The 26,241-nt window shown below is 53.4% G+C and overlaps 2 protein-coding genes across 3 annotated transcripts in view; one reads left to right on the top strand and one right to left on the bottom strand.

The window, feature by feature from the left end:
- The first annotated feature begins 9,247 nt into the window (after nucleotides 1-9,247).
- On the top strand, nucleotides 9,248-18,456 carry CKM (creatine kinase, M-type). Its single transcript, XM_047710853.1, has 8 exons — nucleotides 9,248-9,400; nucleotides 11,188-11,398; nucleotides 12,282-12,436; nucleotides 12,840-12,972; nucleotides 15,755-15,926; nucleotides 16,779-16,902; nucleotides 17,242-17,431; nucleotides 17,937-18,456. Exons 2-8 carry the CDS (start codon nucleotides 11,206-11,208, stop codon nucleotides 18,113-18,115), a joined length of 1,146 nt encoding a protein of 381 aa, XP_047566809.1. The 5' UTR covers nucleotides 9,248-9,400; nucleotides 11,188-11,205; the 3' UTR covers nucleotides 18,116-18,456.
- A 2,925-nt stretch (nucleotides 18,457-21,381) lies between these two features.
- MARK4 (microtubule affinity regulating kinase 4) overlaps nucleotides 21,382-26,241 on the bottom strand; it is a 28,548-nt gene continuing 23,688 nt past the window's right edge. Inside the window, exons 15-18 of one of the 2 annotated variants that reach the window (XM_047710852.1) lie at nucleotides 25,147-25,425; nucleotides 24,902-24,981; nucleotides 23,978-24,022; nucleotides 22,499-22,714 (exon numbers count right to left, since the gene is read on the bottom strand). In XM_047710852.1, coding sequence (XP_047566808.1) covers nucleotides 22,650-22,714; nucleotides 23,978-24,022; nucleotides 24,902-24,981; nucleotides 25,147-25,425 — 469 coding nt within the window. In that variant the 3' untranslated portion in view covers nucleotides 22,499-22,649. Of the gene's footprint in view, nucleotides 22,715-23,977; nucleotides 24,023-24,901; nucleotides 24,982-25,146; nucleotides 25,426-26,241 lie in introns of both variants that reach the window. The other variant, XM_047710850.1, reaches the window with a different exon arrangement.

Raw genomic sequence — 26,241 nt, 5'->3', positions numbered from 1 at the left:
GGAGCTGGAATCTTGGAAACTTCGGATCCCGGACCGACGGCTTTCTTGCCGCGCCTGCCCCCGGGTCTTTCCTTTGGCTGGGCCCTCTCCTTGGACCTCTCTTCCCATAGATCCCATTCGTTACTCTGGGAGCTTCGCAAAGGCCGCTTCCTCCGAGAGGCCTTCCTCGACTGCCCCTCCTAAAGTACACTGTCCCACCAAAACACTACCGCATTCCCCTGCTTGATCTTTTTTTTTTTTTTTTAAAGATTTTATTTATTTGACACAGAGAGAGAGAGAGAGATCACAAGTAGGCAGAGAGGCAGGCAAAGAGAGGGGGAAACAGGCTCCTCGCTGAGCAGAGAGCCGGATGCGGGGCTCGAACCCAAGACCCTGAGACCATGACCTAGGCCGAAGGCAGAGGCTTAACCCACTGAGCCACCCAGGCGCCCCTCCCCTGCTTGATCTTGTTCACAAAACTTTTCAAGGCCTAAAATTATTTTATGTAATGTTGTCATATTATGATATTTCATCACTTTACTGGCGAGATAATTGTAATGGCTAAAAACTGGGCTCTGGGTTTGATTTCAGCCCTTACTGGCTGTGAAGGCCTTGGGCAAGGAACTTAACCTCTCAGTGTGTCTATTTTCTGAAAACTGTAAATGGGGTTAGGATGGATGGATAGGGCTCTGTATTGTCAGCGCTGTGTCTTTAGCACTAGAACAGAGCCTGGTGCAAAGTACGTGCTCAATAAGTATTTGCTGAATGGATGACCGAATGAATCAAGTCTTAGAAACACAAGTTGGCCAAAGCTGGGCTCAGTAGAATCTGGTTCAACGCGGGGGCTTTTCCTGCCGTACATGGGTCTCTGCACTACAGGATGCTTCCAGCAGAGGGGGCTGCTAGGCCGCGGTCCAGGCCCCAGACTACTGCCCAGATCGCACCTTTCCTCAGGGCCAGCCCTGAGGACCATTGTGTCCCCAGGGCTACCGAGCACAGGCCGAACACAGAATGAATTATTGGGCCAACAGCTTAATAATGGCCAGTAAAACTAAACTCGCCCTCTAACTTCCCCAGGTATTTCTAGGGAACAGGTTAGAAGGGGGCAGACAGGGGCGCCTGGGTGGCTCAGTGGGTTAAGCCGCTGCCTTCGGCTCAGGTCATGATCTCAGGGTCCTGGGATCGAGCCCCGCATTGGGCTCTCTGCTCAGCAGGGAGCCTGCTTCCCTCTCTCTCTCTCTGCCTGCCTCTCTGCCTACTTGTGATCTCTCTCTGTCAAATAAATAAATAAAATCTTAAAAAAAAAAAAAAAAAGAAGAAGGGGGCAGACAAACCCTTCCCTCCTCCCTGCACTGTGTTGGCCTCAGGGCGCTGGGCATCATTTATGGATCTGCCACCTTACAAAGAGGCAGTGCAGAGCCTAGAGCCTGGTACAGATCCCAGATCCATCATTTGCCGGCTGTGTGACCCCTGAGCTAGCAACAAACTTCTCTGGGCCTCGGGTTCCAGGGAACCTACTTTGTGAGGCTGTTGTGGGGATTAGTGAGTAATCCCTGTAAAAGGCTTAGAGCAGAGTAGCACTTGCACTTGGGGGTGGCAGGGGGCCAGTTGGAGACAGGCAGATCTGAGTTCAAATTCTGATCTTGCCATTTTCCTTCCCATAAAACCTGCGGCAAGCAATGTTTCTGAGCACCTGTTTCCAAGTCTATAAATCCTGAATGATCACACTCCCCACATAGCATAGTGTTTGAGATTAAATGGGATCAAGGGTGAAAGGGAGAAAGTGTTGACTAAGGTGATCACTTCTTTCCGCGGGCCCTGTGCCAAGGACTTTTGCACAACACCAGTGAGGGCTGGGGGTTCTGAGTTCTTACCCAGGGTGGGCCCTATGCTAAGGCTTGTAAATTAACTCCGTGAATGTACAGCAACCGTATAGGGCACAGAGAGGCCAGGTGACTTGTCCAAGATCACACAGCCAAGGATTAGCAAAACCCCTGAATCCATACAGCCACCCCCAGAGGTGGGCATTATTATTTTTTGTTTTTGTTTTTAATTTTTTTGAGGTAGGCATTATTACTAGCCCCATCTAAAGATGAGGACACTGAGGCTCAAAGGAGAACTCCAGTGCCCAAGACCACCACCAAGAAGGCACTCAACAACACCCCAATCCTATCACTGAAGGCCTCCGTTTGCCATGTCAGAAAAATGGGTAGATGAGTTGGGGGCTTTTCTCTTCACCTCCTGGCCATAGTTTTGTTTTGTTTTGTGTTTTTTGTTTTTTAAGATTTTATTTATTTATTTGACAGGGAGATCACAAGCAGGCAGAGAGGCAGGCAGAGAGAGGAGGAAGCAGGCTCCCTGCTGAGCAGAGAGCCCGATGCGGGGCTCGATCCCAGGACTCTGAGATCATGACCTGAGCCGAAGGCAGCGGCCCAACCCACTGAGCCACCCAGGCGCCCCCTGGCCATAGTTTTTATTTATTTTTGTGATTTTTTTTTTTTTTTTAGATTTTATTTTTAAGTAATCCTTGCACCCAATGTAGGGCTCAGACTTACAATCCTGAGACAATCCTGAGATCAACAATTGTATGTTCTACCCACTGAGCCAGCTGGGTGCCCCTCTTGGCCACGGTTTTTTAAAAGCTCATCACTTTCTTTTCACTATAAAAAGTTAAGAACTATCAGAAATTATATATTCACAGAGAACAAGAGACTGTGGACTGAAAAGTAGGTCTTTGTCTCTCCTTGATCCCCAGACACCCTTTCCAGAAGGAAACATGATTACCAGTTTCTAACGTCCTTCCAGAAATATTTCACGGATATGAATTGTATATGTATGCGCGAGCGTGAGTGCCCATTTCAGAAAAACACAAATAAAAAGAAGCTTACCGGGGCAGGTAGGCTGAATGATGGCTTTGACTTCAGGTGTGGTCATGTGACTTGCTTTGGCCAATGGCAGAGCTAAGGTCCTGCCAGGTCCGACCCTAGATCTTCAGAGGCTGAGAATGTTTCCTTTCAGGACTGACTCAGGCACGAGAAAGGCTTCCCTTGTGTGGCTGCCTCTCTTCGGCCCACACCCCACAATGTTCAAAAAGAAACTTGAGGGGACGCCTGGGAGGCTCAGTCAATTAAGCATCTGCCTTCAGCTCAGGTCATGATTTCAGGGTCCTGGGATTGAGTCCCACATCTGGCTCCCTGCTCAGTGGGGAACCTGCTTTTCCCTCTCTCTCTGCCTGCCGCTCCCTCGGCTTGTACTCTCTCTCTGTGAAACAAAAAAAAAAAAAAAAAAAAAAGGAACTGAGGCTTAAAACACATTGTAAGGGTTTATTTGAACAAAATTCAGTTTGAATCAGACCAGCACCCAACCTAGCCTGGGTGGCTCAGTAAGTTAAGCGTCCAACTCTTTTTTTTTTTCTGGATTTTTAAAATTTCAATTCAATTAATTAACATATAATGTATTATTGATTTCAGGGGTACAGGTCTGTGACTCATTAGTCTTTTTTTTTTTAAAGATTTTATTTATTTATTTGACAGAAAGAGACATAGCGAGAGAGGGAACACAAGCAGGGGAAGTGGGAGAGGGAGAAGCAGGCTTCCTGCTGAGCAGGGAGCCTGATGCAGGGCTCGATCCCAGGACCCTGGGATCACGACCTGTGCAGAAGGCAGACGCTTAAACCACCAAGCCACCCAGGCACCCCTGTGACTCATTAGTCTTATATAATTTCCTGGTTGGCTCTGTTGGTTAAGAATCCAACTCTTAGTTTCAGCTCAGGTCATGATCTTAGGGTTGTGAGACTGAGCCCTTTATCAGGCTCCCTGCTCAAGAGGGGAGGGGCCTATTTGGGATTCTCTCCCTTCCCTCTCTCTCAAATAAAAATAAATAAATCTTAAAAAAAAAAAGAGGCTCTACAGACTTTCCTCATCACTCCTCAGATGTGAGGATACAAGAAGTCAGTGTTCTGGAAGAGGTCTTTCGCTTGATCAGGCTGGCACCCTGATCTGGGATTTCCAGCCTCTAGAACTATGAGCAAAAAATTTGTTTTCTATAAGCCATCCAGTCTGTATTATAGCAGCCCGAATGGACTAAGACACCTGGCAATTGTTCCAAAGCAGTATCTATAGATTAGCCTAATGCTTTTTTTTTTTTTTTAAGATTTTTATTTATTTGACAGACAGAGATCACAAGTAGGCAGAGAGGCAGGTAGAGAGAAGAAGGAAGCAGGCTCCCTGATGAGCAGAACCCCCCCCCCACCAACCTCGGGTCTCGATTCCAGGATTCTGGGATCATGACCTGAGCTGAAGGCAGACGCTTAACCCACTGAGCCACCCAGACACCCCAGTAAAAAGATTTTTTTAAAGCCATCATAAGACAAAGAAGAAATCATACGAGAAATCAGAAACTATTTAGAAATGACCAATAACCAAACTATTATGTAACAAAATCCGCCAAAAAATAATCTATTGTTGCATTTGACAACATGAATGAGTCTGGACAGAACGTCGAGCAAAAGAAATCCAACAAAAGAGAAGGTATCCTGTACAATTGTATTTCTATGAAGTTCAAAAACAGGCAATGCTCAAATATGGTGTTAAAAGCCAGGATAGTGGTTCCACTGGAAAAGAGAAGGGAATGAGAGAGCTTTTTGGAGTGTTCGGTCTTGGTGCTGCTTACTCGGTTGTACATATACATAAAAGGTCATTGATCTTAAGATTAGGGCACTTTATGGTATATAAGTTATTCCTCAATAAAGAGGTAAATAATTTAAAAGACTTTTTTTTTTTTTTTTTTTTTTTAAGAGAGAGACAGAGTATATGGTGGGGCAGGGAGGGGCAGAGGGAGAGAGAGAGAATCTCAAGCAGGCTCCACAGCAGAGCCTGATGTGGGGCTCGATTTCACAACCCTGAAGATCATGACCTGAGCTGAAACCAAGAATCGGATGCTTAACAGACTGAGCCAGCCAGATGCCCCCAAGAGACTAAAATATTAAGAAATGTGACCATTCACGGGCGCCTGGGTGGCTCAGTGGGTTAAGCCGCTACCTTCGGCTCGGGTCGTGATCTCAGGGTCCTGGGATCGAGCCCCGCATCGGGCTCTCTGCTCAGCAGGGAGCCTGCTTCCTCCTCTCTCTCTGCCTGCCTCTCTGCCTGCTTGTGATCTCTCTCTGTCAAATAAATAAATAAAATCTTAAAAAAAAAAAAAGAAATGTGACCATCCATACACTCCAAATAGAACATTTTCAAAACAAAGGGTGAATTTGAAATAATTGAATGAAAAACAACCCAACACCAACATTAAGAGATTAAGATGCAGCTAAAGCAACACCTAGAGGGAAATCTATAGCTATGCTGATAAAGATCAATTTGGAGGGACTGGAGTGAGGTTGGAGGGGAGTCATGAAAGACTATATCATTTGCCTATCTTCCCACAGTCATCATCACCATTGGGGAGGGGGAGGTGACATCCAGTTGATTACAGGTCTGCAGTGGGCTTGCTCTTGGGGAAAAAGGAGTGGACAGGTCCTTAACACTCTAGCTCTCTGGTCCTCCAGTTCTGGGGCTGGCTTTGATTTATCATGTGTCTTCTTTGAATGAGTTGGCATCATGGTCTGCCAGGATTGGGAGAGGAATTTTGAGGTTGGGTGAGGAGAGCATTCTGGGGTGATGGGCCCTGGGGGTGGAGTGCTGCCTCCCAGGGTCTCTCCTGCAGGGGGCAGCCTCATGACTAGGGGAGGGGCAGGGACAGGGGGAGGCGGTGGATAAAAGGGAGGGTTTGGGAGCAAGGTTGCTCTGTAACACCAGGGCTTGGAGGTAAAAAGAGTACAGACTCTGAAATTCTAGAATACTGCCTGTCACCTTGGGCAACTCCTTGCCTCTTTGAGCCTCAGCATCCATCATCTGTAAAATGGGACTTCAGCAGGAAGAAGTAGGATTGGGGAGGGATGAGAAATACAAACTCAGGGACTAACTATGTGATCCGGTCTGGTTCTGTTGTTTCCCAGCTGTGTGACTTTGGGCAAGTGATTTGACCTCTCTGGGCTTCACTTTTCTGATCTGTAAAATTTGCAGTACCCGCCTCAGAGGACTGCTGGGGAAGTAAACTGTTTAATACACATAAGGTCTTGAGCCCTGAAGCCAGACAGCCAAGGTGATGAAGGGGTCATGGGGAAGGAGGTACAAATTATCAGGGCCTGGAGACCCATCTTGAAAGGGACTCTGGGATGACAATATGACTTTGCTGAGAGGCCTGTAAATTGTCTTCACCAAAGCCTGAACCCACTCTTGGCAGCCCTGTGCCACTTTGAGTCCTAGCTCATCCCTTTCCTGCTACGTGACCTTGGGCAGGTCATTTTATCTTTCTGAGCTTTATCATTGGCAGTGTTCAATGAGTTAATATATGTAAAGCACTTAGCATTGTACTTGACATATGGGAGTGCTTCATAATACTTAACGGTCAAGGTGGAGACTGGAGTGGCCTCTCACCGTCCATGCTAACCTCTTTCTGGCATGTCCAACTGTCCAAAGGGAGCGTGGTTCTAGGGGCAAGAGATGTTCCTGGTGACCTAGCCCCAGAACATGCTCCTTCAACACTTTCAGTGATTTTGTAAGCACCTAATATCTGGTAGTAAGGCCCTTTCTGCATAAGCTGGGTAGAGGGGTTTCCAAATGATAAGGCTACTGTTATTTTCTTAGTCAACAAATACTCATTTATCCTGAGGGCACTGGGGAGCCCATAGCAGGTTCTAGCAGGAGCGGTCAGAAATGTAGGAAATAGGTGGGAGGAGACAGACTGGGTCAGACCAGAGAGGAGGCTAGGGCAGAAGGGGATTGTGGAGGAGGTCTTGAGCTAGGGTAGGAGGAAGGATGAACAGGCCTTAGAGATGGATGGCTTTGGAGGGTTGGGGGTTGGAATGAACATACACTATGAGGGTCTTGGCTCCCCGAGACCAGCTGTTTCTATGAGACTCAAAGAAGATAAAGGAGTAGAGCTCATGACCCAAGGTTCTGCTGGAGTGTTTGGACCCCTCAGCCCAGGTCAACATGACTGGAATATTGCTGTAAGGGATTCTGGAAAACTGAGTTTCTGTCCTTTTTGGCTTCTCTAAAAGAGACTGTCATAGGGTGGGAAACTCCCCAAACACAGGAAGTGCTTCCTATGCTCTATGGCCAAAAGGAATGTCAAATGTCCCCACGAGTGGTTATGCGGGCTCCAGAGGGGTGGGCTGAGCTGGATCCTGTCTCCCCTGCTCACAGCCCTTAGGGGCTCCCATCCATTTGTAGTGGGATGGAAACTCCTTGGTGGTCTTACAGGTCACCTCCTATCCCTCATCTTCTTCCTCCCACTCTCTGCTCTCCCCCATCTGCTCCAGCCTTCCAGCTTCTTCCCTGTTGCTCAGGTTTGCCAAGCCACTCCCACCTCAGGGCCTTTGCACCTGCTGTTTCCCTTCCAGATCCTCACATGGCTGGCTCTTACCTCTCCCTTGGGTCTCCGCTCAGATTTCACTCCCCTGAGAGGCCTGGTTAGGGGGACCCCTTACTCTCTTTGACTTTCTGCCAAAGCCTTGTTGACCCCACCATGACAGCACATATTTATGTGTTTTTACTCACTCCAGTGTCACCTCCATGGGACCAACTGTCTTGTTTTCTGCTGTGTCCCCCATAAGTGCTTAATAAAGAGTTGTTGGGGCACCTGGGTGGTTCAGACGGTTAAGCCTCTGCCTTTGGCTCAGGTCACTATCCCAGGGTCCTAGAATGCAGCAGCCCTGAGTCAGGCTCCCTGCCCAGGGGGGAACCTGCTTCTCCCTCTCCTCCCTGCCCCTCCCTCTGCTTGTGCGCGCGCGCACTCTCGCTCTCTCTCTCACATAAAATATATTTTAAAAAATAAAATAATTGTTGAAATGATACATGCCTCTCTATTCTAGTCTAGTTCCTTTTAGTTCTCTGAGCCTCAGTTTCCCTAGCCACAAAGGAGAACTTTGCCACTCTGACCTTTGTGGGAAGGGACAGTGGGTGGAGATATCAGAGGCTGGGCCCCAAGGAGAAGTTTTCTAAGCACCTCCTCCCCACCAGAAATCTGGGGAAAGGCAGAGAGGGCCGCCTTTCCCTAGATCAGACCCCAACTGCCTGGGAAGAAATGCGGAAATGGGAGAGACCGGAGAGGAGAGAGGAACCCCAGAGGGAAAAGGCTGGTCTCTTCTTGGTGGTAATCCTGGGCGCTCCCTGGACCCTTCCGGCGCCCTGGACTCTCCCGGCTTGCCCTGAAATCTCGGCACCTCCCAGGCAGAGGAAACGGCTTCTTCTAGCCGTCCCCGTCCCCGCCTGCACAGAATGCCCTCTTCAGCCCCTGAGGTCCCGGCCCCCCGTCGAGAGCTCCTGCTCCGCTCGGATCTGGAGGTGCGGGAGTAGGTAGTCCTGCCGGTGCTCTGCGCTCTCACTCTGCTCTCACCCGAGCGGCCGCCCAGCCCCCTTCCGCTGCGGGGGGGGGGTGTGGGGGGGGGAGCCCTCCCTGGCCCGCGGCTGCCCTTGTAAGGAGGCGAGGCCGGGGACACCCGACACGCCTGGTTATAATTAACCCGGACACGTGGCGACCCCACCCCCGCAACACCTGTCCCTGCCTGCCCCCCAACCAGCCCTAGCACCTCGGGTCTAGGTCTTCGCAAAGGCGACAGCGAAGCGCCCTCTGAAAATAAGCGCCCTTCCAGAATGAGTCCCTCCCTGCCCCCTCCCGGGGAAGTCTCCCCGTGTCAGCCCCCGGCCCGACTGGAGTGGGGAGGACGACCACCACCTCCAACCCTGGCCTTGAGTTTGAATCTCCCAGCTCCAGCAACCCTCCGTTTCCCTCCCACTCGCTCCGGAGGAGGAAAGTGCATCCAAACACCGGCTTCTAGGGTCAGGCTCTTCTGCGTTCAGTCCTGGGCTTTGGCCAAGCGTTCCCCAGTAGTGGGACTATGCAAGGTTTCCCCAGGACCTGCTGTTTATCCAGGTCAAGGCCACTGGGGGCTGAGGAGAGGCCTGGCCAGTCTAGGAGGGTCTGGTGGCCTAGTGGAGTGGTTTCTACGTGCCTGGGACGTCCCCTACCAGGGTCTTGTGTCCTGGGCGGGGGGCCAGCAGTGCCTGCCAGCCCGACTCAGCACTTGGTGGGGGAATCAACTTGATGGGGGAAAGGGGGCTGGGCTCAGCCCCTGCAGCAGCCCATACAAGGCCATGGGGCTGGGCGCGAGGCATGCCTGGGTTCAGGGTGGGCATGGTTCCCGGGCAGGGAGGTGAGAGGCTCAGCTGCCCTCCGGTTCCCTTCCCTGGGGGCAGCCCCTCCCTGCCAGTAGCACAGCCCGGCCCCCCTATATAAGGCCGGGGCTGCGGGCCCTTCCTTTGGGTCAGTGTCGCCTCCGGGATACAGACAGCCCCTTACCGCACAGCCCAGCCAGGTACTGTCGTGGGTGGGAGTCAGGGTGGGGTACAGACTGGAGCCCATGGGACCAGCAGCTGATCTGGTCCCGGGAGTCTGCCCCATATCCTCCTCCATGCAGGCGGGTCAGTGGGTGGGAAGGTTGACCGTGCGTGTGGGAGTCCCCTCCACCTGTGAGACCCCTGGTCTGTGGCATGAGGTCATGGGGAGGGATCTTGGAGACAAAAGGAGTTTCAGTAGCTGCCAGCTGTCACCCCGACTGGGCCTGTGTTTGTGATGGCTTGTCCCCAGCGCTGGGTGCTGGAAGCCCGGTGGGAGGGGTCTGTCTGTCATCTCGTCTGCGGGGTCACTGCATTTGCAATTCTGTGCGTCCCCAGTTGTTCCCACGCGGAGTTGTGACCTTGCATCTGACTTTCTGTGGCACCTGCATGGCTGCCTGTCTCCTGGGTGTGTCCCCGGGCTTGAAAGCGGGTGTGTGACTCTATTTATGGTGTGATCTGGGGGGTTATGGGTGACGAGTGTGCGTCGGGCTCCGGGGCTCCCCCAGCTTGCCTCAACACCCTCTGCGAACGCGCCCCTCGCAGGCTGGGGGTTTCTGGGCTGGAAGCCGTTGAGCCTGGAGGCCTTGATGCGTGTCCTCCTGGCCACTCCGGCCCACCTGTCTCCAGGCTGCTGACTTGGTGCAAATGGAGCCCCAGGAATGTGAGGGGGGTGTGGGGGGGGACAGCAGCTGGGGAGGGGAAGAGGAGCAGCCAGATTCTATAAATAATCCCCAGCCCTGGAAAGTAGCGCCAAGGATCTTTCTTCTCATGAATTCCATCTGCCCCAGCCTGATGCCTCAGGCTTCAGCTGATCCTGCCCCCCAATTTCCTTTCTACCATTCTACCTGCTTCCTGTCCCTGGAGCTGCCAGGGAGCTCCAACTCCCACCACCACCACCACCACCACTGAAGCATCCCTCCTCCTCCTTCCTGGGTCTTATGAATTAAAGTAATAATAACCGTCACGGCAACCACCCCTCGAGGTAGCAAGACCCAGCTCTGAGTGAGGACGTGTGCGCAGCCTGCCGCGTCAATGCTCCAGAAGACTCCTCTTGGCAACCCCCGGGGCCAGGCTCAGTTTCGAAGCAAAAGAGGCTCAGAGAGGCTGCGCACCTGGCTTGGGGTCCCACAGCAGGGGATTTGGCACAGGCAGGATTCGAACCCAACTCTGATGACCCCGGAGGCTGGGCTTTCCTTCTCAACTAAGGCCTGCCAGAGACTGCCAGTGAAGAGAGGGTCTGGCCACCCAGCCTTCCCTTCTGCCCTGCTCCTCATCCCCTAAGCAGAAGCTTCGTGGAGAGAATGTCCCTTCTCTGCCCACACACTCATTCTCAGCCACCTTCTCCCCAGCTCCTCACAGACCTTTAAAATAATAGCGACGATAATCATAATAATAGCTAAGCAAAATATTGCTTATTGTGTGCCAGGACTATCCCAAGCGCTTAATGTACACGAACTCCTTTAAGCCCCTGAGATGAGGGCTCCTGTGACCCCCACTGTACACATGAGTAATCTGAGGCACAGAGAGGTTAAGCTGAGTACCCAAGGTCACAAAGCTTCTTGTATGTGGCAGAGCTGGATCTGACCCAGAGTCCCCATGCATCCCGTCAAGTCACAGGGGCTCAGAGACAAGATCCTTCTTGTTCCAAGTCACACAGCACCTGAGTCAGGACTGGGTCTGACCCCAAAGCCTTGCTCTGTTCCCTTGTTGGCCTCTGCTGGAGGCGAGTTAACCTTCCCCCCGGCAACCTGCCCCTGCCCACTAGGCCCCCCACGCCGCCACCATGCCGTTCGGTAACACCCACAACAAGTTCAAGCTGAATTACAAGCCTGAGGAGGAGTACCCCGACCTCAGCAAGCACAACAACCACATGGCCAAGGTGCTGACCCTGGAGCTCTACAAGAAGCTGCGGGACAAGGAGACTCCATCGGGCTTCACCCTGGACGATGTCATCCAGACCGGTGTGGACAACCCAGGTGAGCCTCCTTGCTGGAGTGTGGACAGGGACTCAGGTGGGGTGGGGGCTCCAGAGGCTGCCTGCCACGCCTTGGTCCTACCTCCCCGGGCCTCTGTTTTCCCGTCTGGAAGATGGGGGCCATGCTCGAGGGGCTGTTGTGAGAAACAAATAAGGCTACATGTATGCAGGGCTCGGGACGGGCCCCAGCGTGTGGCCAACCCCTCGCAAATGCACAAGTAAGATATGAAGAAATCATTCCATCTCCCGGGGGCCTCAGTTTCCATATCTGAAAAATGGGCACCCATGTCATAAAAACAAAGGAGTCAGCACACCTACAGGGCTTGGAGCAGTGGTGGGGACAAAGCACGCACTCAGGGTCTGGCAGGGGATGTCATTGGTGCCCTGGTTCTTTTTCCAAGGACACCAGAGCCCCGAGGGGTCCAACTCATTGTGTGATTGAGGAGCGATGCCCCCTCTCTCTGGGCCTCTGTTTCCCCACCTGGGAATACGAGAGTCTTTCAAGTCTCTTATTATCCGTGGGAGCCGATAGTCTAATATGTTTCTGAAAGTTTTTCAGTGAAGGAAGAGTCCGTGATTTGGGGACTCTGAAGTGGTAATATTTTTGGTAATTTATAACTGGGCCCCTAAGACTTTCTCCTTTGCCCTGCCTCCAGCACCTTTTCCTCAGCCCAGATATCCCCTTGATCTCTCCCAGCCTTCCCTCTCTGTCCAACCAACCCTCATCCTCTGTAGTTCTGACCCAGAGGTCTTGAATGAGAACCTGCCAAGACACACACACACACACACACACGCACACATGCACATACAGTCTACACTGGACTCAGGAGCCCGGGTCTTCCTTGCTGGGGACAAGCACCTCTGACCTCACCCTGAACCCCCAGGTCACCCCTTCATCATGACCGTGGGCTGTGTGGCTGGTGACGAGGAGTCCTACCAGGTGTTCAAGGATCTCTTTGACCCCATCATCCAAGACCGGCATGGGGGTTACAAACCCACTGACAAGCACAAGACCGACCTCAACCACGAGAACCTCAAGGTCAGCTGCCCCCAGGCCAGGGGAGGGACAGGGGAGAGAGAGAGAAGGACGCAGGTGGGAAGGAGCATTCAGAGAGACAGAGACAGAGGGGAAGGAAAGAGGGACAGCGAGGCACAGAAGACAGAGAGACCAAGGACAGAGCAAGGAGAGTCAGATGGGAGGAGAGACAGGGAAGGAGATGAAGAGAAACAGGAAGTGGGGACAAAGATGGGGAAAGAGATGTATGGATGGAAAAAAGAGGGACAGATGAGGAGCTGGGAGAAAGATGGAGGGAGAGACAGAGGGGGAGAGGCAGAATCTGGGTGGCGGTGGGAGAAGCCTGGGGACAAGAAGGAGCCAAAGGAAGTAGCAGAGAGTTAGAACTGGGAGCATGCCCATCCTTGACCACCCTCCTGCCCTCCAGGGTGGAGACGACTTGGACCCCAACTATGTACTCAGCAGCCGCGTCCGCACGGGCCGCAGCATCAAGGGCTACACTCTGCCTCCCCACTGCTCCCGGGGCGAGCGCCGGGCCGTGGAGAAGCTCTCCGTGGAAGGTGAGAACCCCCACCCCGCCCACCCTTGGGGCCACCCAGCTCTGGCTCTGCTTCTCCATGGAAAGAGTTTGGTAAGTCATAGGTGCTGGATGAGTGACGGCCGGCAGCATTACCCCTGGTGGAAGCCAGGGGGCGCTGACAAGGCACCCAGCGCACAACCAGGCAGACCCTCAGCGGTATCGGGGTCCTGACCTCCATCCTTCCAGCCAGCCAACCAGCAATCATTTACGGTTGTTACCGTCCTGAGTAGAGAGCTGGGGCTCCCGTGATGAATAAGATGGACAAGGTCACAGCTCTCACAGAGCTGTCAGCCTGGTGGGGAGATAAGAGGAAACACAGAAACCAACAAAAGAATGATGAATTCCAACATACCATGTAGCCAAAAAACAAAGGTGCATCTCGGCATGATTGGGAGGAGCTCTCCCAGAAAGGAAAGGTTGAGGGATGCCGGGGCGGCTCAGTTGGTTAAGCGGCTGCCTTTGGCTCAGGTCGTGATCCTGGAGTCCTAGGATTGAGTCCCGCATAGGGCTCCCTGCTCAGCAGGGAGTCTGCTTCTCCCTCTGACCTGCCTTCCTCTCCTGCTCTCTCTCTCTCATTCTCTCAAATAAATAAATTAAATTTTAAAAAAAGAAAGAAAGAAAGAAAGAAAGGAGGGGTTGAGACCTGATTGACAAGAAGGAGCCTGAAGAATTCCAGGCAGGTGGAGTGGCAAGTGCAAAGGCCCTGAGGTAGGAAAGTGTGGCTGGAGCTGAGTGGACCAGGGGAGGAGATGTGTTCAGAGGGATATGGGTAGCCAGGCTGTGCAGAGCCTTGTGGGCCATCTGGAGGGCTTTGGCTTTGACTCTGAGGGAGATGGGCACCTTGGGAGGATGGTGAGGAGAGTAAGTCCACAGAATTTCATGGAGTCCTCTGGCTGTTGAGTGGGGAACAGACTGTGGGCAGAGGTAGGAGCAGAGAGACTGTAAGGGGGCAACCACAGTGGTCTGGGCTCTGAGGCAAAGGGTAGACAGTGGAAAAAGAAAGTAGAAAGAAAAAGAAAGTAGAAAGTAGAAAAAGAATGGGTAGGTTTGAGCCGTAGAATCATTAGGCCTTTCAAGCGCCTTGTTCTAGTAAATGTTTAACACCCAGCTTGCAAAACAAAGACAAAAACAAAAAAAACCCAACCAACCAAACCAAAAAACCAGCCCCAATTTGCACCAACTGCCAGTTTCCAAGGTGTAAATTCTCCTACCATGACCAATTTTAAGCTATGAACATGATGTCACAGAGAGATGGGAAGAGATGCACCTCGGTACATGGGATTCCCATCATCAGATAGGGATGAAAAATCTTCAAGAATGTAGATAATAATGATGCAATAAAATAATTAGGAAGTAACCATTTTGAATATTTACTACCTGTGGGTTTTTAAAAAACTTTATTTATTTATTTATTTTTAGAGAGAGAGAGAGGAGGGGCAGAGGGAGAGAGAATCTTTTTTTTTTTTTTTTTTTGACAAACAGATCACATGTAGGCAGAGAGAGAGAGAGGAGGAAGCAGGCTCCCTGCCGAGCAGAGAGCCTGACTCGGGGCTTGATCCCAGGACCCTGGGATCATGATCTGAGCTGAAGGCAGAAGCCTTAACCCACCGAGCCACCCAGGCACCCCAGGGAGAGAGAGTCTTAAGCAGGCTCCACACCCGGCAGAGAGCCCAGTGCAGGGCTTGATCTCACAACCCTAAGATCATGACCTGAGCTGAAATCAAGAGTCAGATGCTTAACTGACTGAGCCACTCAGATGCCCCCTATTACTTGTTTTAAAATATAATTTATTTAACTGGAAGTTTACATAAATTATTATTATTATTATTATTATTTTTAAAGTAGGCTTTACGCCCAACATGGGGCTCAAACTCACGACCCTGACATCAAGGGTTGTGTGTTCTACCGACTGAGGCAGCCAGGTGCCCCTAGATAAATTTTTTTTTTAAGATTTTAGTTTTTTATTAGAGAGATGAGAGAGGGAGAGAGAGCAAGAGAGCATGAGAGTGAGGAGGGTCAGAGGGAGAAGCAGACTCTCCGCTGAGCAGGGAGCCTGATGTGGGACTCGATCCCAGGACTCCAGGATCACCACCTGAGCTGAAGGCAGTCGCTTAACCAACTGAGCCACCCAGGCGCCCCTAGATAAATTATTTTTAACAATATAATAGAGTATAAAGTATGTGATATATAGCATTATATAATACACTATATTGAAGGGTCTAATGTGTATATAAATATATATATTTATTCTATATATGAATATATACAAATACTACATATGCTATTTTTTAATAATTTTTTTTTAGATTTTATTTATTTATTTGACAGACAGAGATCACAAGTGGGCAGAAAGGCAGGCAGAGAGAGAGGAGGAAGCTGGCTCCCTGCTGAGCAGAGAGACTGATTCGGGGCTCGATCCCAGGACCCTGAGATCATGACCTGAGCCAAAGGCAGAGGCTTAACCCACTGAGCCGCCCAGATGCCCCTACATATGCTATTTTATAATAATTTTTACGGGTGGCTTCCCAAATTCCTAACATGTTGACTGTCCGTCTTGTTGGCCAACTGGAGGGGCTTCAGCACATGGTTGGTCACAGGTGGATGGGATGTGAGGGTCAAGGAAGGGGAGAATCTATGCAAAATCTGGGTTTCGCCCTAGTGTTCAGATGTCATTAGCATATCCACAGGACCAAGCCCCCAGCCTCCGCGCCCAGGCTGTGGTGGGCAGGCTGCTGATCACTCCCTTGTGTGGCCCCCCTTAGCCCTCAACAGCCTGACAGGCGAGTTCAAGGGGAAGTACTACCCTCTGAAGAGCATGACCGAGCAGGAGCAGCAGCAACTCATTGACGATCACTTCCTATTCGACAAGCCCGTGTCCCCACTGCTGCTGGCCTCTGGCATGGCCCGGGACTGGCCCGACGCCCGTGGCATCTGGTGAGGTCCCCTCCGCCAGCCTCCCCATTCCTCCACCAAAGCCAACACCATAAAAACAACGATGTTTCCAGGCATCCCCAGAAAACTGACCTTGCCTTCCACCCCTGTGTGATCTTGGGCACATTATTTTAACATTTCTCTGCCCTGGTTTCCCCATCTGTAACATGGAGAGCACTAATGAAAATGGTGTCTGGGATATAGTAAGTGCCCAACATTGGCTATTAGTTTTATCTTTTACGGTTGCTTATAGTTTCTTTCTATGAACCTTTGAATCCCCAATTCTGATAGCGAAAGATTTTTAAAGGTTTTGAAAACTTAGGTCTCAGATGATTTGGAGAGTCTGAGTTCCAAGATATACAGATGGGATGATTCTAAGGTTCCAAGATTTTGAGTATTTTTAGGTTCTCAGATTCCACTAATTCCAGGTTCTGTGATTCCGTGGTTTCAGACATTTCCAGATCTAAATGTTTTATGGCTCTAAGCCTCTGTTTCTGACATGTCACAAGGTGAAGGCAAGGTTGGTCCCTAAGACCAGATGACAGATTTCCAAGATTTGTCAATTCAGACTCCCAGCTTCTGTTCTTCAAAGATTCTGAGATTCTAAGCGTCTGTAATTTAATGCTGTTCAGACTTAAGACCCTAAAAACCTTTGATCCTAATTAGATTGGCGATTCCTCAGATCCGATGACGTTCGGGTCTACGGGGGTAAAGCTTCTGCGACTTTGAGGAAGGGTGCCACCACCCGAAACTCCTCCGGCCCGCTGCCCCCTAGCGGTGGGGGTGTTTTCGAGAGGCCGGGCGTGGGGTGGCCACGCGGAGCTGATGCCCTGGCCTCTTCTTGCCCCACACTAGGCACAATGACAACAAGAGCTTCCTGGTGTGGGTGAACGAGGAGGACCACCTCCGAGTCATCTCCATGGAGAAGGGGGGCAACATGAAGGAGGTTTTCCGCCGCTTCTGCGTGGGGCTGCAGAAGGTGGGTAGCCTGCCCCGCGCTGCGGACCTGGGACGCCCCGACCTTGAACGCCCCGCCCGCTTCTCAAGACTCCGCCCCCCCGGGGCAACCCGGCTCCACCCTGCGCGCAAGCCCCGCCCCTAAGATCCCGCCTCGGAGGCGTCCTCAAGCCCAGCCCCCTCGGCATCTTGCATCACCTGGGTGGTCCGGCCCTTCCCTCCAGAAGCTCAGCGCTGGCAGTTTCCCAACCCCACCCCCCACCCACGTCCTCACCCCGTCTTCCTCCCAACCCCGTCCCGGTTGCCGGTGTATTTGGGGGCGCCCGCTGGCGCTGACCCCAGTCCTCTCCCCTTACCTCAGATTGAGGAGATCTTCAAGAAAGCCGGCCACCCCTTCATGTGGAACGAGCACCTGGGCTACGTGCTCACCTGCCCGTCCAACCTGGGCACCGGGCTGCGTGGAGGCGTGCATGTCAAGCTGGCGCACCTGAGCAAGCACCCCAAGTTCGAGGAGATCCTCACCCGTCTGCGCCTGCAGAAGCGCGGCACAGGTGCGGCTCTGCCTCCGCGCGCCGCGGCGTCGGGGGCGGGCCCTGTGCGGAGGGGGAGGCGGGGCATCCACGCGGGTTCTGGGGGGACCAGGGCTACCCCTCGGTGGGCCTCAGTTTCTTCCTCTGTAAATGGGCGTCAGCACGCTTTGTCTCATAGGAATCGATAGGACGTCATGACATTGTGGATGTCCCCTGTCCCCTAGGGCCCTCGGTTTCCCATGTGTAAAGGAGAGGACGGTCAGGGTTCAACCCCAGACGGCCGGGCTCCGGAACTCGCTCAAGCCGCAGGGCTATGTTTTCATGTTGGATGGTTGAGGGGAAAGGTATCTAAATTAGCCGGAGACGTGAGCCTACGAATGGACATTTAGGAGACTCAGTGCACGTAACCAGTTCCACAGTAGGCGCCCAGTACGTTCGGCCTTCTCCGCTGGCACGGGGGCCGCATCCTGGGCCCCAGTCCTGCACCTCTGCTCCCTGCTTATACCCCTGCCTTCTGCTCCTGCAGGCGGTGTGGACACAGCTGCTGTGGGCTCAGTGTTCGACATATCCAACGCGGATCGGCTGGGCTCGTCCGAAGTCGAACAGGTGCAACTGGTGGTGGACGGTGTGAAGCTCATGGTGGAGATGGAGAAGAAGCTGGAAAAGGGCCAGTCCATCGACGACATGATCCCCGCCCAGAAATAGGCGTCGGGGCTGCTCGCCGCCGACTGCTGGAGCCCCAGCCAAAGGGAGGACTCCGCCTGTCGGGGGTCCGCCCAGCCCCACCCCCCAGCTCCACTAGAGGGGTTAGGCCACCTAGGGGCTCTATCCAACCATCTCGGAATTCCACTCCCAACCGGAGTTCCAACGAATGGGCTTCGGCCTCTGAGTTCTGGCCAATGAGGAACCTCCTCACACCTTCCCCTCCTTTTCCCAGAGCTCCGCCCACCACCAGGAGCTCTGGCTAACCGAGGGCTCGCGGACACATCTGGAGCTCCTGCTTTTTCTACACCCAAAGCAACAAATAAAAGCAATGGTGGCCCTAACTTCTGTGCGAGAGTTACTGAGCAGCAGGAGGAGGGACGTTTGCCGTTGGCCGCTGCGCGACCTCGAAGGGGCTTGCCCTCCCCAGTCCTGTTTTATCCCATCTCTAAAATGAGGCAAAGTTAGTGAACAGTCTAATTCAAAACCGATACGGTTCTCTGAGGGAATGTGAGACCCAGAGTCGTGCGGCCCCCTTCCCAACTGAGCTCCCCATCACGCATACTCAGATCTCAAACACAGGGTGCCCGTGGAGGAGAAACGTAAGCCAAACCAAACGTCTGAGACTTGAATTTGGCCCCTGGGACTCCAGTGTGAGACCTACCGTGCATCTCATCACATATACCTCATTCTATCCGTCGCGGGCCTCCTCCTGTGTGTTCTCACTTCATCCCTCGACAGCGGCGACCACTCCTTTAAACTTCCTTTTCGTTGCTCCTGAACCTACCATCGCTCCCCACATCTCCTAGAACGCGCTCCTATGGTTTGCGCTTCTGAAATGCGCACCACTCGCTGAAGACTCATCTTTCCAGTTCCTTCCCCATTATTCCTCTCTACACTCTTGCTCCTTACACCCACCTTAACGTCTTTGCCCATGCTCCTCCCTACCCCCCCCAACCCCCACCGCCCCCAGGGCTGGGGCTTGGCTCAGAACGTTCCCTTGAAGTCTTGAGGGATCCGCCTTTGAAGAGCCTTGAAAAGCTGGGTCCCAGGAAGCAGGTGGGGAGGGGCAGGTAATGGCAGTCGGGAAGCATCTGAACACGTATTGGGTGTTGGCCACATCAATCACCTCTACTCGACCCAATACCTTGAGGCCTCCATCTGCCCGAGCAGCCTCTTGGCCTCAGAAAGAGACCAGGGTTTCAGAAGGAAATGTGAGGTGGAGCCCCAGGGACCTGGAGGAGGCACTTTTTCAAACCTGAAGTCACCCACGTAAAGGGCCCTTAGAGATCAAGAGATGTGCTCTGTTTTACAGAGGGGAAACTGAGGCCAGGGGATGTCCCCAAGCGTTCCCAGAGAGAGTACCGAAACGGGAAGGCTAGGAAAGACTAGACCTCTCAGATGTCAGGATGTCCTTTACAACACTGCCCCAAGTGAAAATTGTGTCACTAACCCCAGCTCCACCCCCCCCACCCTCGAGGCCACACAGACCACAGGCGCTCCAGTGGGACTGTTGGAGCCAAATCTGACCATCAGCGACCATGCCTGTCCTGCCCATCTTGCCTCATAAGCCTTAAATGTGCCCCTTCTCTTCCCACTTCTGTTCTTCTCCGACCTCCTCCCTACTCTCCTGACCTGTCTCCTTCCCTCCCTTCGCAGCATAAACCTGTCCCTGCCTCTCCCTTGTTTACAACCTCGCCATGGCTCCCCAGTGTCCTTGGAAGAAAGCCCCGGCCCCTCTCCACGACCTTCAGGGCCCTGCCAGCATCTCAGCTTCATCTCTCCCAGAGACTCTACTCACTGCGAATTTTATGCCATTTGCTGTACTCTCGCTCTCCCGCTTCCCAGGCATCGTACAAGCTGTTCCGTCTGCCTAGAACACAAGCCCCCTAACCGCCATGTCTAGCTAGCTGTTCATATTCTCCCAGTGGCAGCTGGGCTGTTCCTCTTCCCGGAAGCCCTCCCTGACTGGGACAGACACTCTCTTGGACTTCCCCAGCCTCTGCCACGCCCCCCTCAGCCCTTCCCACTTTGGATCATCACTGATGGAACTAAATCCAGCTGGGCCTCCTGGAGGGCAGGACTGGGGCTGCTCTGGCCAGCACTACGTCCCCAGCACAGGGCTGGGCACACAATAAGCCCTTAGGGATTGAGATTTCCACAGTTGGTTGGTGCCCACCACCTGACTCAACAGAAACACCTTTCAGCAGATCCCTATTCTGGCCTCACTCATAAGACAGTACTGCGGTTCTGCCCCAAACCCTGAATTTTTCAACAGTGACCACTCAGTTTCTACCACTCTTCATTTCTCATTTGACTTTGCTATCAGCCCCAGGAAGAACACAAGACACGGGTTGACCGTACCATGTCCCAAGTGGGCATTTGAAACACAGCATGCTAAGCCTCTTCCCTACATACAACCCTCCATGGCTCCCTAGTGCCCTTGGATGAAAGCCCAGCTCGCTCACTTTGGCCCTTTGGCCTACGAGGCCCTGTGTGAGCAACACCCGCCCTCTACTGCTTTGCTCTGTTGAGCTTCTGTTTCCTTCCTCTGGCTAAGGACACCTTGACTTTCCTCTGAGGACCCCCTCTACCACCAGCTCTAGGCAGGGGTCCGGCTGCTTCTGAGCACCAGTGACTGGGTCAGGGATGGTCACATGACTTCTCTGCGCCAATAAGGCTCCGTCTTGGGACTTTTGCCAAAAGTTGGCAATGAGGAACTTTCTGGTACAGAAACTAGGCAAAGGGAGGAGCAGTTGGAACTGCTGGGGTCATCTCTGCCATTAGGGAGTGTCTGGTGAAACTACTGCCTAAAACTATTTAAATCACACTGAAAAAAGCCAAGATGAGACGGCCGGCTGCCTGGATTCAGCCATACCTGAAGTGAGGCACCCCACACTACTAAGGAACATAAATGAATAATGTTTTTGCTTAAGTATAGATGGATTATGAGTCCTAATACAGCATTTCTCTTGCGAATTCTCCACCACCCCCAAGATAGCAGCCAGATGGAAATTACCCACAGTTCCCTGAAGGTCTGTCATGCGCTCCTATCCCCAGACTTTTGCCCAGACATACCCAAAACCCGGTCAACTCCGACTCATCTTTCAAAGCCCAACTCCAGCATCATTTCCCCAGCTCCCCTCCCACTATCTTCTGGGCTCCGCAAAGCAACGGTTTCTCTCATGTTTTGTGTCCAAACCCATACCCGCCACAGACAGGGGCTCCATGCGTCTCCGTGTCCAGCACTGGGCCTGGCACGGAGTAGGCACAGGTCAATGACTGTTTATTGAATAAATGTACTACTGGAGTAAGAAGTGGCTTAGAGTCTGGTATAACATGTGGGTGGGCACGTGACTGGATGAATGGGGGACCGATATAGGAACAGGGGGCCTCGTGGATGAGGCCGAGTTCTGTCCTGCCCTCCTCCACCGTCATCCTTGACCCTCACACCCCCACTACACCCATTCTGCAGCTGAGAAAACCGAGGCCCAGAAAGGAGGAACCACTGGCCCAAAGTCACACACCATCTCCTCCTCCTCTCACTCGCAGGTGAGGGCAGGGAAGGAAAAGCCCGGGGTCAGCGTGGGGGAGGGGGACTCTCCTAAATTTATTGGGGGACAGGCTGCAGGTGAGGGGGCTGACAAGAGGAGGGGGGTGTAATAACTTAAAAACCGGAGGTGACAGCGGCAGCTCCTCGAGAGATCTCTGCAGAGAGGAGGGTGTGGGGGTATTTACAAGGATTTGTACAAAGTGCCCCGCGCCAGCCTGGGGCGGGAAGGAGGGGGTGGGGTTCGAGCATGAGGTGAGGGGAGGGGAAGGGATCTGCCTCTCTGACTCCCACTCCCAGCGCCCCCCCATTCTCCAGTCTTTAGGCTCAGCAACTCTTCTTGCCCCCGCCCAAGGCCTAATTCTTGAGCTCTCGGGGGTGGGGGTGGGGCAGGGATGGAAGAGTTTCCTCAGTTTCCCTTTCTTCCCCTGCCCTGCTCCCAAAGTCTCCCGGGGTGCCCCCCTGGTACGGTGAGGGGGGACAGGGCCGGCTGGAGGTTCCAGGAAGGAGCCAGCTACCCTCGCTTAGCCCCCTCACTCTTCTCTCATGCCCAGTGGCCCCGGAGAACAGCATGAGGGACAGTCTCTGTCCCCACGTTGAATTCGCGGGAACCGAGGTGATGACAGAGGGAGACGCCCCTCCCTGACCCCTCTCCGTGCTGTGGAGGTGAAGGGGACGAGGGAGAAGATGAGGAGGGGACCCGGGCCGTGGTGGCTCAGAGCTCGAGGTCGTTGGAGATGCGGGTGACGAGGGTGCGGAAGGCCAGGGCGGTACCCGCCACTCGGCGGAAGAGAACTCCCCGCAGTCCCGGCCGGGGCAGCTGGCAGACCTCCACTTCGAAGTGGGACAGGGGCTCGGGCCCGCCCGCACCCCCGTGCAGGCAGGCCAGCAGGAACGGCTGTGGCTGGCGGCAGCGGCAGCGGGCGGCCGCGGTGGCCTGGCGCAGAGCTGCCATCAGGGCCTCAGGCGGGCGTGAGCTGGTCAGCTTCACACTCCAGGGGAATCGGAGTAGCCGGGGGGCGGTTTCCGTTTGATCCCAAGGTAGATGGCAACTGGGGCGGGAAGACATCAGCGGTGAGAAACGGCAGAGGAGGGGGAGGCCACCCACTGTTCCCACTGGGGACAGACTCCTAGCCGTCCCTCACAGCCCGCCACCCTCTCTTACCCCAGGGACGGTGACAGCGGTTCAGCTGTGCGGATCGCTGGCCAGCTGGAGACTACACTGCCCAGCCTCCGCGGCAGCCAGGCGCCGCCTTGTCTCTAAATTCCGGGATGCGAGTGGTAGCGATGCGGGCAACCTTCTTCCATCACCTCCTCCCAAAGGCTATCTGGACATTGCTGGGGGCTTTTTGAGTATCGCAGTCTTGGGATGGGGGCGCCGCTGACATTTATTAGGCTCAGGGAGGATACATGCTCTGCCACGTGTAAAAGGGCCCCTAAAGCACCAAGGGCGTGCCTCTTGAGAACCACGGCACACTTAGTCTTCCTGGTTTACGCTGGGCCGCCTGGGGCTCTCACCGCCAAGCTGAGCACGTGGCTTGGTTCTGGCCAATGAGAGCGGTCCACCCCCCCGCCTCCTGTGATTGGTTCAAAGAGGAGCATATGACCAGGTCCCACCAATCAGAGTACTCCACCCGTCTGGCCACAGGCATTGGTTCAGGGATAGCCATGTGACTCAGTTCCAGCCAATGAGAGTCAGTCCTGGGACCTTTGGGACTGGTGGGGTGGTCCTTTATTTGCATGGGGGTCTTTACACATGGATTGTATCAAACTGAAGCAGGGCAGGCAAGGTACAGGGCTGCCTGCTTTTGATAGTAAGTGTTACTGGAACCCCGCCACGCCCATTAGTTTTTGTATTGCCTGTGGCTGCTTTTGTGCAACAAGGGCTGAGCGGAACAGGCATGACGGAGATTACCTGGCCCTCAAAGCCTAAACTATTTACCATGTGGGGCTGTACAGGTAATGCCCAAGCTGCTGCAGCCGTTGTGCCTCGTTGGATGAGGGGGGAAGGAGGTGTGACAGCAGGAGCTGGTCATACATGGAAGAGGCTGGACGTAAGGATGGTCAAGGGACAGTGTGCACAGGTGGGGGTGGAAACGAGAGGAAGCCGTGGGGAGTCGGGGCATAAAAGGCACGGCCAGGGGAAGGAAGGTCGGAGGGAGAGTTCAGGAAGCTGGCCTGGAGGACAAGGCTCAGGTCCCATCTAAAGGTATAGGAGTGGTGGATAGGGGAGGTGCGGACACAAGTAGGGTCTGAGGCTCGGAAGTGGGGAGGGGGCCAATGTAGCGGCCCAGGACATAGGCACAGGCACTCACCTTGTGACCTCAGGTCCCCCGATTCTCTCAGGTTCGTCTGTGACCCTAAAAGGGGAGAGGGGGGCAGAGTGTCTAATCTGCACATATGGTGCCCCCTCCCCCAACCCACCACTTCCAGGACTCTGGGCAGCCCCTGCCTCAGCCCAGGTCCTGGTCCCTCCCTGCTGGCTGGAGCTGGGCTGGGGAAGGCTGGGAGTCAGGATCTTAACTCCCTCTCCATGCCCAGAAGGGGCGTCCCTTCCGAAATGGTTAGTGCAAGTCGGAGGAAAGATACTGAAGAATTTGGAAGTCAGAAGAGAAAGGGGTTGGGTAGAGACACACACCTACATAGAGAAGGACATGGACACACACACGCACCCCTCCTTCAGCCTTTGCTCAAACGGCACCTCCTTAGTGAGGCCTGCTCCATTTAAAACTGCACTTCTCTTCCCTGCTCTAGTTTTCTTCTCAGTACTCATTTACTGTCTGGATCTCCAAGGAGAATGTCGGCTCTGCCTGGGCTGGGATTTTATACATTCTGTTCACTCTACTCCAGGGTCTAAGATAGGGCCAGGCACACAACAGGCGCTCAGTGAATAAACATAAATCATTTTCCAAGGATTTCCAGGCAATCTATGCTCAGTCCATCTATCACCTTGTTCAGTCCACACGACAACCCTAGGAGGAAGGCACTGTTATGTCTATCCCCCCTTACAGGAGAGGAAAGCAAGTTGAGTGACTTGCTCAAGGTCACTCAGCAGAGCTGGGGTCTGAACCTTAAAGAGTCTGGCTCCAGAGGCCATGTTCAGTAAATGAGTAAAATGAACAGCCAGACCCCACAACCAGTCCTCCTCCCGCACACACACAGTCCACCTCCCCCACCCCTGTACGCACATGCAGACAGGGAGGCAGAGCCAGGGACAGCGGAGGGTGGACGGGACTTACTGATCTTGGATCCCTGGGGCAGAGAGGCGCCCGAAACGCAGCGGTTAGAGTTCTGCCGTTTAGAGGGATCGAGGGTAACCCTGTAGTGTGAGGAGGGAGGTGAAGGGTGACGGAGGAGGAGGAGGAGGAGAAAGAAGAGGAGGAGGAAATAATGTAGGGGTATAGGAGGCAGAGCAGAGTAGAAGACAGGTTAGGCCCCATTGCCCCCCACCGCACCCACCACCCCCATGTTCCATGGGGCTCACCTTCGGGTCAGTTTGGAGGTCAGCTTGGTGAAGAGGTTGGTGGTAGGGCGGGGCCGCCCAGTAGGCAGGGGTGTGGCCTCGTGGGCCAGGGTAGGAGAGGCAGGGGGTCCATTCTGCACACCCCCGCCTCCCCCTCCCCCTGCCCTCCGGTCCCGGACCTGGCCACCGTGGAAGGTGCTGCGGATGGTGGAACCGCGTGCCAGGCGGCTCCGCTCCCCTGATGGGGGAGCCAGGCTGTGACTAGAGGGAGAGGCGGGGGGCACCCGTGGGGTACCCGAGCTGTGGGCAGAAAGGGACAAGTCAGAGCAGGACCTCAAGGCAGGTCAAGGCCCCAGTCTTTCTGATTCTTCACTAACCTGTCCTGAGATGAGAAACATTAAAAAACTTAGATCTCAGAGACAGGGCTGCCATGCACAGTTGGGCAGGCTGTGTACTATACAACCCTAGCTATTTTACTGACTCTTCTTTCTTCCTAAGTCATCCCTCCTTCAAACTGCCCACTCCAAATGTATCCTCTTCTCTCCAAACTCAGCAGTTGAATAGGTTCAGATACATTTTTTGATGAATCCCTTGCCATTTGGCATCCAAACCTCACGAACCAAATCAACTTTGCAAATGCTCTATCTGAACTTTCATTACTCAAACTCGGGATAGGAATAGATGTGAACATCAAAGGCACTTAAACTCATTATGATAATTTTTTGACAGGTGAGAAAGGATACTCTTCCTAATTGTCTCAAGATGTTGTGTGGACAGTGGTGGTTTCAGCGTCCCAGGGCCCTCCTCCAGACCCTCCCAGTCCTGACAGGAGGGGCCAAACCTACAATTTCTATCCTTCCAAGGACCCCAAGACCAGCCTGGATCTCAAAGACGGAACCCTGACTGTGACAGATGTCACTACCTCTCCTTTGGAATCTGTCCTCCTTGTTTTACTTTCAGTAACCAAACTTCCTAAGAGTATGAGCCTTGCATATGGCCACCCAGCCAGAGACTACATTTCCCAGCTCCCTTGCAGTTAGGGATGGTCATGTGACTACTCTCCAGCCAATGGGATACAAACAGAAGTACTTTGTCCCATATTTCTGGGTCAGGGCT

Source organism: Lutra lutra, chromosome 17, assembly GCF_902655055.1.
Source record: "Lutra lutra chromosome 17, mLutLut1.2, whole genome shotgun sequence".
NCBI lineage: Eukaryota > Metazoa > Chordata > Mammalia > Carnivora > Mustelidae > Lutra > Lutra lutra.
The sequence above is the reverse complement of the archived record's forward strand: the minus strand, read 5'-3'. Positions and strand labels throughout refer to the sequence as shown.